The 13,316-nt window shown below is 50.1% G+C and overlaps 1 protein-coding gene across 1 annotated transcript; it reads right to left on the bottom strand.

Annotated features, from left to right (window-relative positions):
• Positions 1 to 8,243: 8,243 nt before the first annotated feature.
• MID1IP1 (MID1 interacting protein 1) lies at positions 8,244 to 10,008 on the bottom strand. The gene is made up of 2 exons (XM_040055461.2): positions 9,697 to 10,008; positions 8,244 to 9,516 (listed from the first exon to the last, which is right to left on the bottom strand). The coding sequence occupies exon 2, from the start codon at positions 9,357 to 9,359 to the stop codon at positions 8,865 to 8,867; it is 495 nt and encodes a 164-aa protein (XP_039911395.1). The 5' UTR covers positions 9,360 to 9,516; positions 9,697 to 10,008; the 3' UTR covers positions 8,244 to 8,864.
• Positions 10,009 to 13,316: the final 3,308 nt, after the last annotated feature.

Genomic DNA, 13,316 nt, shown 5'->3' with positions numbered 1-13,316 from the left:
CCTACTCTTTCATGGTGGTACAGGCTCCTGCCTGCCACCTCCTGTGTTTCCTAGGTGGCTGCTCTAAGAGTAGGGAGGGAACAGAAGCTGAGAATCAGCGTAGGGCATGGCAAGGCTCCAGTGCCACAGGGAGGCTATGAGAAGGAGGCTGCCTGGGAAAGACAGTGCCATGCAGAGCTACCTACCCAACGGAGAGAATTAGGCAAAATTCTTACTGCCTCCCTTTGCTCTTCATCCATGGTGATTGCAACAACAGCACTGCAAAATTTTACCTTGCAGTGATGTGGAGGTAAGAGAAGAAGTTGGTTGCTCTTGCACCACAGTCAGATCCTACCTCCTGCAGAAGACAAGGTGAGCCAGAGGAGAGAACTGTGCCAAAATCTGCATTCCACTACACCACAGCACCCACGAGAATTGGTTTTAGGCTTAGTAGTGGTCTCATACCATGTCTGCTGAGAAGGACCCCCCACAAAATACTCTGCCTTTTTACCCACTGGCACTTTTGAGGGGTAGAAAAGACCTTCTTTTCAATCCAAGTAGCTTCAAGTTCATCTCTCGAGGTTTCTTTAAGAGTGGTTCACCACTTCAGGAGCAACCTGCTCTCCTGGCTCTCAGTCTTCTGGTCACAGCTTTACTTTGCATGGCATCCTTTAATTAGAGAGCAAGAGAGATCTTGTGCTCAGGGCGCTCGCTCCCAGGGAGGGCAAGTCCCGGGCTCCCATCCCTGCACCAAGGCCTGGCATGTGTCAGTGCCTGCATACAAGAGGCACCAGGGATCCTACAACCCAAAAGTATTAAACCCTTTCACACCAAGCAAAATTCCTGCCATGGCGCACTCAGTGTCGTTATGGAATCTCGTAGGTGTTCTCTGGAAAGCTGGGACACAGCAGGATGGCAGCAGTGCTGTTGGTAGGGCTCTGAAGGAGCTGAGGGTCTTGCTCCTAAACTCAGTGTGGGAGCATCTCCTCTTGGCCATGGCTCTTAAATGCCGTGTGGGAGCATCTCCTCTCTGCCATGGACACCACGAGGGGACGGAGGCAGCCAAGATCCAGAGGGATGAGGTGTGACCTCAGCCTCCTCAGTGCTTTCCCCCAGCGGTTCGAGCCGCCCTGCTGAGTGTCCCGGCTGCCAGGAGGGTGGTGTGGGGAGCTGGCACTGTCTCCTTAGAGGCTGCAGGCTCTGGCACAAGGAGCCGGCGCCCGGCAGAGGTGGAACATCAGTGCTGGTCCTGCCCGGCATCTCAGCCCCGAGCAGCCGCCAGTTTCAGCGATACTGCAACTCATCAGCATACAGACCTCTCTTGAAGATGGGACTCAGATGACACTTTCACAACACGCTTAATCCAATCTACTTGAAAGTGGCTGCCAAGAGGGGAGGTCTGACTGCCTTCTGGCAGCGCGTTCCCAACCCTTCCTCCAACACCAGCCCGCAGCTAATGCAGCTACACTTCTGCTGAATGAGGGAATTAGTACAGCTGAGAGCTTTATTCCTCTACTAATTTTGATCTGGATCAGCTCCCTAAGCCGGGTAACTCCATTGCTGCATGAGTGCTGGTGCCAGCACAACAGAACCGGGGAGCTCACGGGGCTGGGATGGGAGTCAGGGGAACAGAGCAGGATCAGCCCTCCTGGCACTGCCTAAGCTTAAACCAGTCAAGAAACCGTCACTGCTGGGTCTTGAAATAAAAAGCCCTTCAAAAATAGTGATCGTGTTTGGTTGTTGAAATTAAGGCTTTCGTGACAGTATTCACCTGGATGAGATTTTATTTTACTGTTTGAGAAATACCACGTACCAAGACCAGTGAAAGCTGAAAGAAACCTACTGCCTGTTTCATTATAAGCAGACTTCTCAATTTCTTTAAATGAGGCATTTTTTTTGCCTGATGCCGAACTTGAACACAAAAGCCTATATCAGAAATGCTAAGGCCACGATCTGCCAGCTCCCCTGCTTTTCCTTGTCTCTGTTCAGGCTCGCTACAGAGTGTGTTTTTCTCTCAGTGTGTGATGCTACAGTTAGTAGGAATGCCAATTATTAGGGCACATCAAAAGATGAGCACTGCACACATTAGCAACAGAAACCAGTTTTCTGCCTTGTTGGCTCTGCCTTCAAAACAGCTATTTAGACATTGATATTTCTCAAACTATGGATTGGTGATCAGCTGCCACTATTGAAACATTTTAAAAAGAATAGTGCCTCCACATGAAAAACAGCAGGTTAATAAAAGAAGTCAGGTTTAATTACACAGTTCAGATAATAAAATACCCTGAAATCACCTAATACTCCTGTTTGTAGTAATTGCAGTTCAGTTCAAGACTGAGAGCTGTCTGGATGACAAAATGATCTTGGTTTGCCAGGAATTTCAGAGAGGAAAAGTCTCGGAGAGTGGAAAAGGAAATGAGAAGGACGCATATTGGTTACGGGGTGAGAAAACTCCCCATCGCCATTCTCCATTCCAAACATTGTACAAACTGTAGTAAATCCCTAAAGGAATGGTTAATCTTGCATCTGTCTCCATGCTCCAGCACCTAAACCAATGACCAAAAAGCACTCCCAAAGCAAGAGGGCTGCCATGCTCCTGTGCTGTGCTCTGAATCATGACTTTTTAGGCAGTTCAGATACAGACGGGAAAGGGAGATGCACTTAGAAAGGCTCAGCTAAAGTGTCTAAAGTGGTGTGTCTGAGCCTGTGGGATATTGACCTTGCTGTTTGCACCCCAAAGTTGGTAAGATAAAACAGGCCAGAGCAAAAAGACAGAATCATTTTAGAATCAGATGTATGTAGATATACATGATAAAAAGATACAACTGATACTATGACAGACCTTACAAATATGGGGCAAACTCATTCATTGTTTTGTGATTTAACACGGAGGCACCTGCTTTCTCTGTAAGTTCTCTAAGCTTCTACTGTGACATTCCTTCCAGAACAAAATTCAAAAGCACAAAAACTGGAAGGTGGTTTCCTCATTCTATCACTCCGGGTGAAATAAGGATGTTTGAACAGGCAAGGAATATTACTTTTTACAAAGAGTGCCCATTCTGGCAGTTGGCTACCAACAAAAAGATATACCATTACTGCACTTCTATTTGCAAGTTTGCTTTTGGAAAGGCAGTTTTAGCTTCATTCCTTAAAACTAATCTTGACCTAAACTTGTCATGCAAGTCTGTGGTCTGGAAAAAAAAAAAATTGCAACATTGGAACTAACACATTCAGGTAGCTTTGGTTGTTTAGGGGCGACAATGACAAATAACAGAGAAATGGAGCCGGAGATGCTTTTGCAACACTCACCTTGATTGCACTTCCCTCAGATTTTGTGGCAGGTTATAACCCATTGTGTTCTTTTTTCCCTGTGTGTACTATCACTTAAGATCTTTGGAAGCGAATTACATCATGTGCATGAAATTGTGCAAAGCATTTGACACCGTCCCACACAACATCCTTGTCTCTAAACTGGAGAGACGTGGATTTGATGGGTGGGCAGCTCCGTGGATAAGGAATTGCCTGGTTGGTTGCGCTCACAGAGTTGTGGTCAATGGCCCAAGTGCAGGGCAGTGACCAAAGGCGCTCCTTGAGTGTCAGTATGGGATCAATGCTGTTCTGCATCTTTGTTGGTGACAGGGACAGCGGGACTGAGGCACTCTCAGGCTGTGTGGTGTGCTGCACACGCTGCAGGGGAGGGATGCCACGCAGGGGGACCTGGACAGGCGTGAGAGGTGGCTCTGTGTGAACCTTGTGAACTTCAACAGGGTCAAACACAAGGTCCTGCATGTGGGTCAGAGCAATCCCAAGCACAGAGAGACACAGGCTGGGTGGAGAATGGGTAGAGAGCAGCCCCATGGAGAACAGCTTGAGGATGTTGTTTGATGGAAAACTTGACATGATCCAGCAATTTGTGCTTACAGCCCAGAAAGCCAAATGTGTGCTGGGCTGCATCCCAAGATGCAGGCCATGGGAGGTGATTCTGTCCCTTGATTCTGCTCTCACAAGACTTCACCTGCAGTGCTGCATCCAGCCCTGGGGTCCCCAACACAGGAAGGGCTTGAACCTGCTGGAGTGAGTGCAGAGGAGACCACAAAGATGATCAGAGGGGCTGGAGCACCTCTCCTGAAAAGACAGCCTGAAAGGATTGGGATTGTTCAGCCTGCAGAAGGGGAAGCTCCAGTGTCACCGAGACACACAAAGCAGTCACACACAGGCAAGAGATTTTCGCAGAGGTCCTTCCCATCCCAGCTCACAGCTGAGAGAGCCGAGAGAAGAAGAGGAGCCCCTTTGTTTATTTTTACTCTTTATACATTTGTGGATCTAGCAGAAGATTGGCTTTTTGGGGTTTCCACCCATCAGCCTCAGTGGCCAGACCAATTGTCAGTTACAATTGTTTTCAGGTTAGAAATACGCAAACAAAGGACAGAGAATGAGAAACAAAGGATTTGTTTATATTACATCTGTGGGAAAGGTAGAAAACTGCTCTAATATTCTACAGTAACTAAAAGATCTGACTCCATTTATGAAAATCAAAAGGCTAATAAAGAAACTCAGAAAAACCAGGGTAACATTCCAGGGAGACCTTATAGCAGCCTTCTGGAACCCAAAGAAGGCTACAGGAAAGCTGGAGGGATTTTTGACATGGGCATGTACAGATAGGACTGGTGGAAAAGGGTTCAAATGGAAAGAAAATAGGTTTAGATTAGATATTAGATTTATTTTTTACTGTGAGCATGGCAAGGAACTGGAACAGATTGCCCAGAGAAGCTGTGGATGTCCGATCCCTGGAAGTATTCAGGGCCAGAGGGGATGGGATCTGAGCAACCTGAGCTGGCAGAAGGTGTCTCTGTCAATGGAAAGGGGGTTGAAACTGCACCTCTATCCAATTCTGTTTTTATGATATTTGAGTTCTTTGGAATATGGTACTTAATATGCTGTTACCTAGATACAAATGATCAAAACATTAAAAGTTTAAACGTATGAATAATAAAAAGGAATACTTCCACTCAATCCCTTCCCATACTCAAGACTTCAGGGAACTAAGTCAGTGAGGGAAAATTGCTGCAGACTTTTCTGTGAAGAGATTAGCGCTTCACCAAATCCAAGGCATAGAAAGGAGATGCTTTCTATTTCTTTCTATTTTTCTTTTTTTTTTTCCTGGTAGAACAGGGTGCAGAGCTTAAGTGCATGATAATAAGATCCTAACACAACCTTCCCTCTGACCACTAACATCAGTGCATCTTTCAGCAAAGCCAGTCTACTGATGACTCACATTGTCTTGGTGCAAGAGCCTGCGCAGAGGGGGGAGGACACAAACCACAAAACATGAATATCTTCATCTAGTTAGAACCCTCTGCAAGGAAGTGCTTTCAGAGGGAAAGTAGGAAGGTGACAGCCTGGCCTGACTCAGCCTAATCTGCTTCCATCAAGCACTGACCAGCCCACGATTCTTCTCCTTTCCACGGAACTCCCACCCATCTCCAACGCCTTTGTTTTTACGGAGAGGAAGAGAGAGAGAGAGAGAAAAAAAAAAGTGAGGCTTTCCCCTCATTTGTCCTCCTTTTGTACACACAAACCCAAGAGTTGACTCATGAAGTATAATGACAGATACTGTGTACTTTTATATATTAACTGATGCATGCCATGAGCAATGTCCTTGAGGCTCCTTGGCTGCAAGATGAATTCTGCTATAATCAATTTGTTAGTGCAAACAATTCTGAATCTCATTAGTTACTGCTCTTCTAATGTCTGCCCTATTCTCTAAGGAGTCTATTTCACTTAAGCAAGCTAAAAGTGACAACTGCTTCTCACCGTGCATATCCCCTGTTTTGAGCATGGCTGGCGTAGTTTGGCAAGCTGTGTTTTTACCTGTGTGTGACTAAGAAATTAAGTCACTTTCCAATGTATTAGAGATAAAAAAAACCCAAAAAAACAACAAAACTTTTTACATTCAACTGATGTAATTTGTCACTAACACAAGTACCAGGATCACTTTACCAGAGCAGCCTAAATGTTTGCTGAAATCTTTGTCCAGCTGGGAGCCTTAAAGTGATCCAGACCTTCAAAAGGAAACATAACTCCTTAATAATAAACCTAATTGTTTTATATAGTGCTGCGGATGGAATTTTTTCCCAGTTCAGCAGCCAACAAACAAAATCTGCATTAAGACTCTGCAATCTCATCTTTGCTTACTGCAATGACAGCAGTCAGCATTTATGTAATTGCCTGACAACCCCACATTTTAGGCCAAGTTGTTTTACAGCAAAGCAGCCAAGTCCCATCCCTTGTCCTTTGCATGAGAAATAAATCTCTGGATTTATCTGTCATTGTCTTTCCCCTGCATTTAGAGATCACTTTCTCGATCCCAAGAGCCTCAATCCTCTCCCATGACCTTGAGAAGGGGAAATTCCAAAGCAGCTCCCAGGTGGGAGGCAGCAGGAGTCTCTCCAGCTGCTGGGACTCTCTTTTGCATGGCTGAGTTGGGATTATCGGGGCTGCTGCCAGCCCAGCGCCTGGGCCCCTGCATGGGAGCCACGTGCAGTTCAGCAACTGCAGCTTAGTCACAGACAAGAGGCAAGGCAAACCCTTGAGTCACAGAATCCTCCTCCTCCTGTTACCCAAAGCTTTACTTCTAAGGAAATGCCACCGTTGCTTCCCCGTAGCACTATACACACTTCCACCAAAACTTCTCTCTTGTGTTTTTTTTTAGAATGCAAAGGGAACGGATGCCATACTCATGGCTGTGCTGCTCTAATGTAACATATTTTTCTGACATTACTCACAGTCTAAATCAGCATCACATTGTCTCTTGTGCAACATTTAAACAGTATTGTCTAAACCCATACCGGGAGAAGTTACCGGGAGATCAAAAGACACACGGGTGAAACTGCACAAGCTGCTTTTGTCTGAGGTTTCGCCGGCGCTCCCCAGCAGAGGCTGTAATGTGGTTTTCAGCTGATGGAGCACGGCCAGAAGGGAGCCACACAGCAGAACAGGTTCTCCCTCTCACCCTTGTCTTCAGAGCAAAACTTCACCATCCAGCACAAGGCACTGCATCCTCTGCATTGCATTAGTTCGACCGCGGAAAGACTGGCAAGCTGACATGTTAGGAAACCAGGGTAATCCCTCTCCTCCCTCCTGACTTTTTCCTGGCATCTTCCCAAGAGGGGAGGGGAAGAGGAGTTCAAAACATTACGAAAGGAACAAGCATCGCCAAACTAAAAATGATCCAGCCTTACAAAGTTCTTCTTTACCCCAGAAGGGAAAAACCTTCCAAAAAACGTATTTTTAAACAAAGATTGAGGCCAAGTGTTTTAACTTACACAAACATCTGCCAACTGGTACCATGTCTCGAGTGCTCATGCTTTACTAAAATGTCCTAACAGCTGGGCTGAAAAATAAGGTGCTAAAGAATATCTGAATTTAAACAAATTTAAACAAAGATACCCTTGAAGTTGAGAGAAAAAAATTCTTCTATTTTTTAGAAGAAAAAAAATCCCAAACTAACACCATCAAATAATCCCTAATTTGATGACAGTAATACAAAGTGAAATCTAAGATGTTTACAAACTTGGCATTTCAGTGCCTGAGAAGAAAACTTACATAATGTAAGGACTTACATATTTGTTAAACATTTACCCTCTGTTATATGTTGTATCACAACTAGCAAGTGCATTTTAATATTAGAACACAGTATAGACAGTCAATTCTGAGGTACTTTACTTCATTAAATGAAAAAAAAAAAAAAAAGTAGAGAGAAAGAAACCAATACAATCTGGATAACATAAAACCAATTAATTCCTAGTATCCAAGGCGGATTAGAGGAAAGAAATGTTAAGAGATTGGGGAGGCAAGTCTGCCAGACCTATTCAGAGGGAGAGAAAAGAGCTCCCCACAGTACATTAAGATACTTCCCGAAAAAAGCAAGAGTCATTCCTAGGCTTTGCTCCAGCTTCCATGAATCGCTGCCTGCAGAGTAACCACGACTCCATCTTCTCAGATTTTGTTAAAGAGACACTGACCTTCAAGCCAACACACACAGAGCGACTGCACCGTGCAGCTGGGAACAGCTTAGCAAAACTCAGGCCTTGTATGGTTAAGTTTAATACGGTCATTCAAACATTTTAGATATGTCAAGTTATCATCACTGCCTAATTGTTTTGATGGGGGGAAAAAAGCCACAAAACCCCCCGTCTCACACATACAGATTTCTGTACCTAGTAAGGCAACTCTGAATGTAACACAGAAGAAAAACAGAAGAATTCCAGATGTTAAAAATATCATTTAATTAGAGAAAGATAAATCATACCAAAAGTTTAGGTCAGTCTTAGTTAATACATTTGCATTTATTTTAGAATATACTCTACATCTGAGTAAAAAAGTTTTAAATAAACTCCAGTACATGTACAACCATGGGACCCCGCCATCTCTCCCACAACAGAGGGATGCTCCTTAGCTCACTGGGTTCCCTCCGGGGTAACAGAAGCAATTTTGTGCCAGTTTCGTTATGTTCATCGGCTTGAGCAGAGCCTCCTTATCAGCCAGCAATGCCACCACCTCGTACACGTACGGGTTTCAGCCTCCCCGCTGGGTCGGGCACAGCGACTGCTCGCCCCGGACCGTACAACGAAAAAAAAAAAAAAACCAAAAAAACCCAAAAAAAACCCACGGAGGGGGTCAAAATAATTAATAAACTAGTACTGATTAATTTACATCTCTTTCTCTCGCTTGTGCGTCGGTAGAAAACCTGCTGCAGTCCTGGGAGCGCGCAGGGAAGCCCCGGCCCGGAGCGCTGCCCTCGGCCACCGCAGCAGCGGCAGCGCCGGGCGGGGACGCGCCGCTCCCGCCGGCTCGGAGCCCCTTCCCCCGCTCCCCCCCGGCGCTCACTGCCCCCAGCTGCTGACGCCGATCTCCTGCTTGTATCTGTTGGTGAGGACGTTGGCCTTGCGGGTGAGCTTGGAGAGGACCGAATGGAGTCCGCTGAGGTGGTAGTGGAACTGCTGCTCCAGGTCCTCCTCGCCCTCGCCCTCCTCGGCGGGCCCGCCGCCCAGCTTGTCCTTCTTGCGGGCGGCCTCCTCGCCCGCCGCCGGCTGCACCACGCCCCACTCGATGTCGTTGCGGATGGACTTGAGCAGCATGTAGTGGCTGTACATGTCCCTGCGGGAGAAGTAGGCGCCGGGGTCGCCGGGCGGCAGGGCATCATCCCGGGGCGGGCACACGGCTCCCGCCGCGTCCAGCTCCTCCAGCAGCAGCGGCACGTCGCGCAGCAGGCTCGGCACCATCACCGTCTGGTCCATGTTGTTGACGGCGCCGATGAAGCGGTTCATGGCGTTGAAGAGGGAGTACTTCTGGCTGTACGAGTCGCAGATCTGCATCATGCTGGCGGCCGGGCAGGCGTGCTCAGCGACGCGGCTCGGACCGGACCGCGGGGCTCCTCCGGCGGCGACTTCTCTTCCTCCTCCTCCTCCTCCGGGCTAGCAGCACCGGCCGACCTCCGTCGCGGGCTGGGCTCGGCGGCTGCTGGCGATTAGAGTCCTGCAGGGAGGCGGTGGCGGAGGCGCCGGGGTTAGAGGCTGCTCTCCCTCCCTCCTTCCCTCCTCCCTCCCCCAACCCGCCTTCCCGTCCCCTCCCGCCAGCGTCTTCTCCTCCCCCGCCGCCTTTATTCCCGGCCCCGTGTCCTTCCTTCATCCTTCCCCTCCCCGTCCCTTCTCTCACCCTCCGCTCCTCCGCCTGCGCTGCTGCAGCTGCCGGGGCTCGCTGCCGCCGCTCCCCTCCGTACACAACGCAACGTAGAAGGTCTCCCACGAGTCCTCCCGGGAACCGGGTGTGGCCGAGGGGATGGCAGCCCCGCGCCGCGCCGGTGAATCAAAATTCAAGCGGTCCCCAGCCGCCGTGCCGCGGCGAAGGCACCCACCGCGGTCCGCAGCTGCTCCCCGCCGCCCGTGGCCGCGCTCCCATCCCCGGCACCGTATTTATAGCGCGGATCTCACAACAAGGTGTTCCCCAGTGCCATCCCCCGCGCCCCCACGCCAAATAAAGGCGGCGGGCGGCGGCCACGCCGGCTCCGCCTCTCGCCCCCCACCGGGGGAGTGCGCCGGGAACGGAGCCCGCACCGCGGGCATCCCGAGGGGGCCGGGCCGCGCGAGCTCGGCGCTGGCGGCACAAACGGCGGGGCTGAGCGCCCAGGGGAGCCGTTCCAGTGCGGCGAGTCCCTCGCACCCCGACGCTGGGACCAGGCAGCGGAGCGCCCCGCAGTGCCGGTGCCGCCGCGGGCAGGGCGGCAGCGAGGGGCAGCGTGACACGGCGGCGCTGCGGGCGCGCCCTCCCCCGCGGCCGGGCGGGGGCGCAGCGCCGGGGCGGGGCCGGCCGAGTGATTGACGGGTGATTGACGGCCCGTGCCGCGGGGACACGCGCGCCCCGCGTGCTGCCCGCGTTCCCCCGGCCCGCCCATTGGCTGCCGGGCGCGCGGCGAGCGTGGCACCGGCTCCGCCCCCCCGCGCGCCGCGTGCCCCAGCGCCACCCGGAGCGGGCGGCCGGGTGGGGAGGGCGCGGGGTTTGTGGGCGCCCGGCTGAGCTCGCGTTGCCACCTCACAGCAGCTTGCCGAGAGCCGCGGCTCCTCCACCGCCCTCCCGCGTTACTGCTGCCGGGGGAACGCGGGGGGAGCTGGGGCAGCCTCCGGGCGGCCTTCGGGCAGCCTTTGTCTGTGTCCCGGCGCTGCGCGGGGCGGCGGGCATCACCCCACAGCCTCACCTCCGGGCGCGGCCAATCGGCGCGCCGCCCGTCCGCCCCCCGCCAATCAGCGAGCAGCGGCAGCAGCCAATAGGAAACAAGAGCACCCCCCCCACACACACGCCCCCGCCATGGTAACAGGCGGGCTGGCCGCGAGCGCCGCCGCGGGTCACGTGGGGCCGAGCGGCGCGGGCTGGGGGGGGCGGTTGCCGTGGTAACGGCTCGAGCATCGCCCGGCTCGCCGGGGCCGCGGCGGGCGGAGCGGCTGAGGGGGCGCGGCCGGGCCGCTCCTCCCGCACCGCCGGGAATGCCGCCTGAGACCGGCCCGGCCTGAGACGGGCCTAGAGCCCTGCCCCGCTGCCCGCCCGCCCTGCTCCCCGCAGCCTCTGTGATCCCCGGGTGCCGCCAGGCCCGGGCCCGAAGGCAGGAGGCCTCTCCCCCGGTCTGTGTGAGGGAGGGGGCCGCGGGCGGCTCGTGCGCTGCGGATACTTGCAGCTAAGCTGTAGCCGGAGATACGGGCTGGTATAAAATTATGAGTTGTTCGCAGATAATTCACTACGGGGAAAAGAAGAAATTATCTCACCGGGCCAGAAAATTGGCCGCGACTTATATTTGCGTCTTTATATAGATGCGGTGTGTCGTTAATAGACCATTAACGGTTTTGCTGCCTTTAATTGAAATACAGCCCGCGCTGAACGTTCAATAAATTGGAAAAAGCAATAAATCTTTAGAAACAAGGGGAATTGGTTTATTGTCCAACTTTCCAAATTAAAACAATTAAACATTTGAACAAAATTAAAACTGAAGTCTTTACCTGAGGTTACAACGTGCTGACTGTGGAGGAGGAAGAGTTGGCAAAAGCAACCCAGCTTGGAGCTGCAAAGGGGGGAAGTGCCTCTGTCTTTGGTGTGATGGTATTGTATGAATTAGTGCCTGAGCATGAAATAATTTTCTCTCACACCTATCTTCTTTATTTCCCAAAAGATATAACCACACAATCTGCTTCCAACCTGGCTGTAAATGTTTCCTTATTTTAGGGGGGTGTGTGCCTCACCTGTTAGGCTGAGACAGATCGTATTCAAGTCAAAATTAGCAGCAGAAGGGAATTGGCTTATTTTTTTTACCTTCCTTATGTTCTGATCGATTTTGGTAGGTGACATAAATGTCCCTGGTACCTGTAATTTGCATCATGAGCGCAAGCCTGGGTAGGTTTGATTCCTTTTTGGTTCAAACAAAATAAAGGAGCACATATTCCTTACTCCAGTGGTATGTAATTGACATGGCTGTGCGCATGAGAGTAAAAAAAAAAATGGCACTTTTTCCACTCCTCTTGAGAAAAAGATGGATCTCATTTGAGGCAAAAAAACTTTTATATGCAAGTGGCATTTGTTTGAAATATGTCCTCCTCAGAATGATTTGGTTATCGTGGCCATGCAGGCCATGAAGGGGGATCAGGTGGAAGGCCCTTAATGCGCCCTGAGCAATGAGGAAGTTTGCACGTTTGCTCTCTGGCAGTCCAAGAAAGTGTAAATGTGTACCTTTGCCCAGCATGGTCCTGCATAAGGAGACCAACGTGGCAACATGCAACAATAATCTTTATCCAGCACCTCAGCTGGATGGAGCACTCCTGATGTACAAGCCCAGCAGAGCGAGGTGAAAACACGTTTCTGCTCGAATAAACTTGTTTCTGCTATTCAGGAAAGCAGAAGTCACATAAAAGTTATTATATTAGCTAAAAACCTTTAATTTTCTCAGAAATGAATGAGGGCTGGTGGTGTTCAGCCCTTTGTGGACAAGAGCCTTCTTTCTTTCTTCATCCTGAAGAAAAACAGGGATGAACTATAGCTGTTAGTATTTAGCTGTTCCTGTTACTGAGCTATTAATGGCATTAACTGTTTGACTTAGCTGTAAACTAGTTTTTAGCCCCAGGAACACCGAGGTTAGTGCTACAAAGGTTAGCTATAGGAGCAGAGCTGCTACTGGCCTGTTTCCTCTGGCAACATAAGCAGCTGTGCAGTGTTTTTCAAGTAAAGACAGATGATTCTGTCAGCTTGCGTGGGTTTTCATACCATTTGCGAGGCCTATCTAATTTCTCTGTTCAGTGGCAACAGGATAACAAACCGTCTTTGTTCACAGTTTTCCCAAGACACGTGCTGGCACGAAAGAGGTGCCACTGGCACGCTGCAGACCAGAAATGGCTACACTTTGGTGGCTATGAAGTTATTCTGCTGCACAGTGTTTGCAAAATAAGATGAGATCTTGTGCGGGCAAGAAGTGATAAATATGTGCAAATATTTAGTGTTGCATTCTTCAGGCTGGGAGCGCCATTTGGGCCAGCCTTGTAAGGGCAACATCTCTTGGGAATTTCACTTCCTCTCATAATCTGTTGTCAACGTGACATGGCAGATTAGAGTTCAGCCTTGGAAACTGCGAGTTGTTTCCTTCTATTCCTATTTGACATATATTTTTGCTCAAACTTGGGAACCGCTCCCATCATTTTGGGAAGCGGTACAGATGCACGCATTTAACACTTCTTTCTCTTTCTGGAAGCGAGTCCAGTTGTACCAAACACTGAACCGGAGAAACCCGTCATTTCTCATCCAGA

Source organism: Hirundo rustica, chromosome 2, assembly GCF_015227805.2.
Source record: "Hirundo rustica isolate bHirRus1 chromosome 2, bHirRus1.pri.v3, whole genome shotgun sequence".
Classification (NCBI taxonomy): domain Eukaryota; kingdom Metazoa; phylum Chordata; class Aves; order Passeriformes; family Hirundinidae; genus Hirundo; species Hirundo rustica.
Note: the sequence above shows the minus strand (reverse complement) of the source record. Positions and strands in the feature narration are given on the sequence as shown.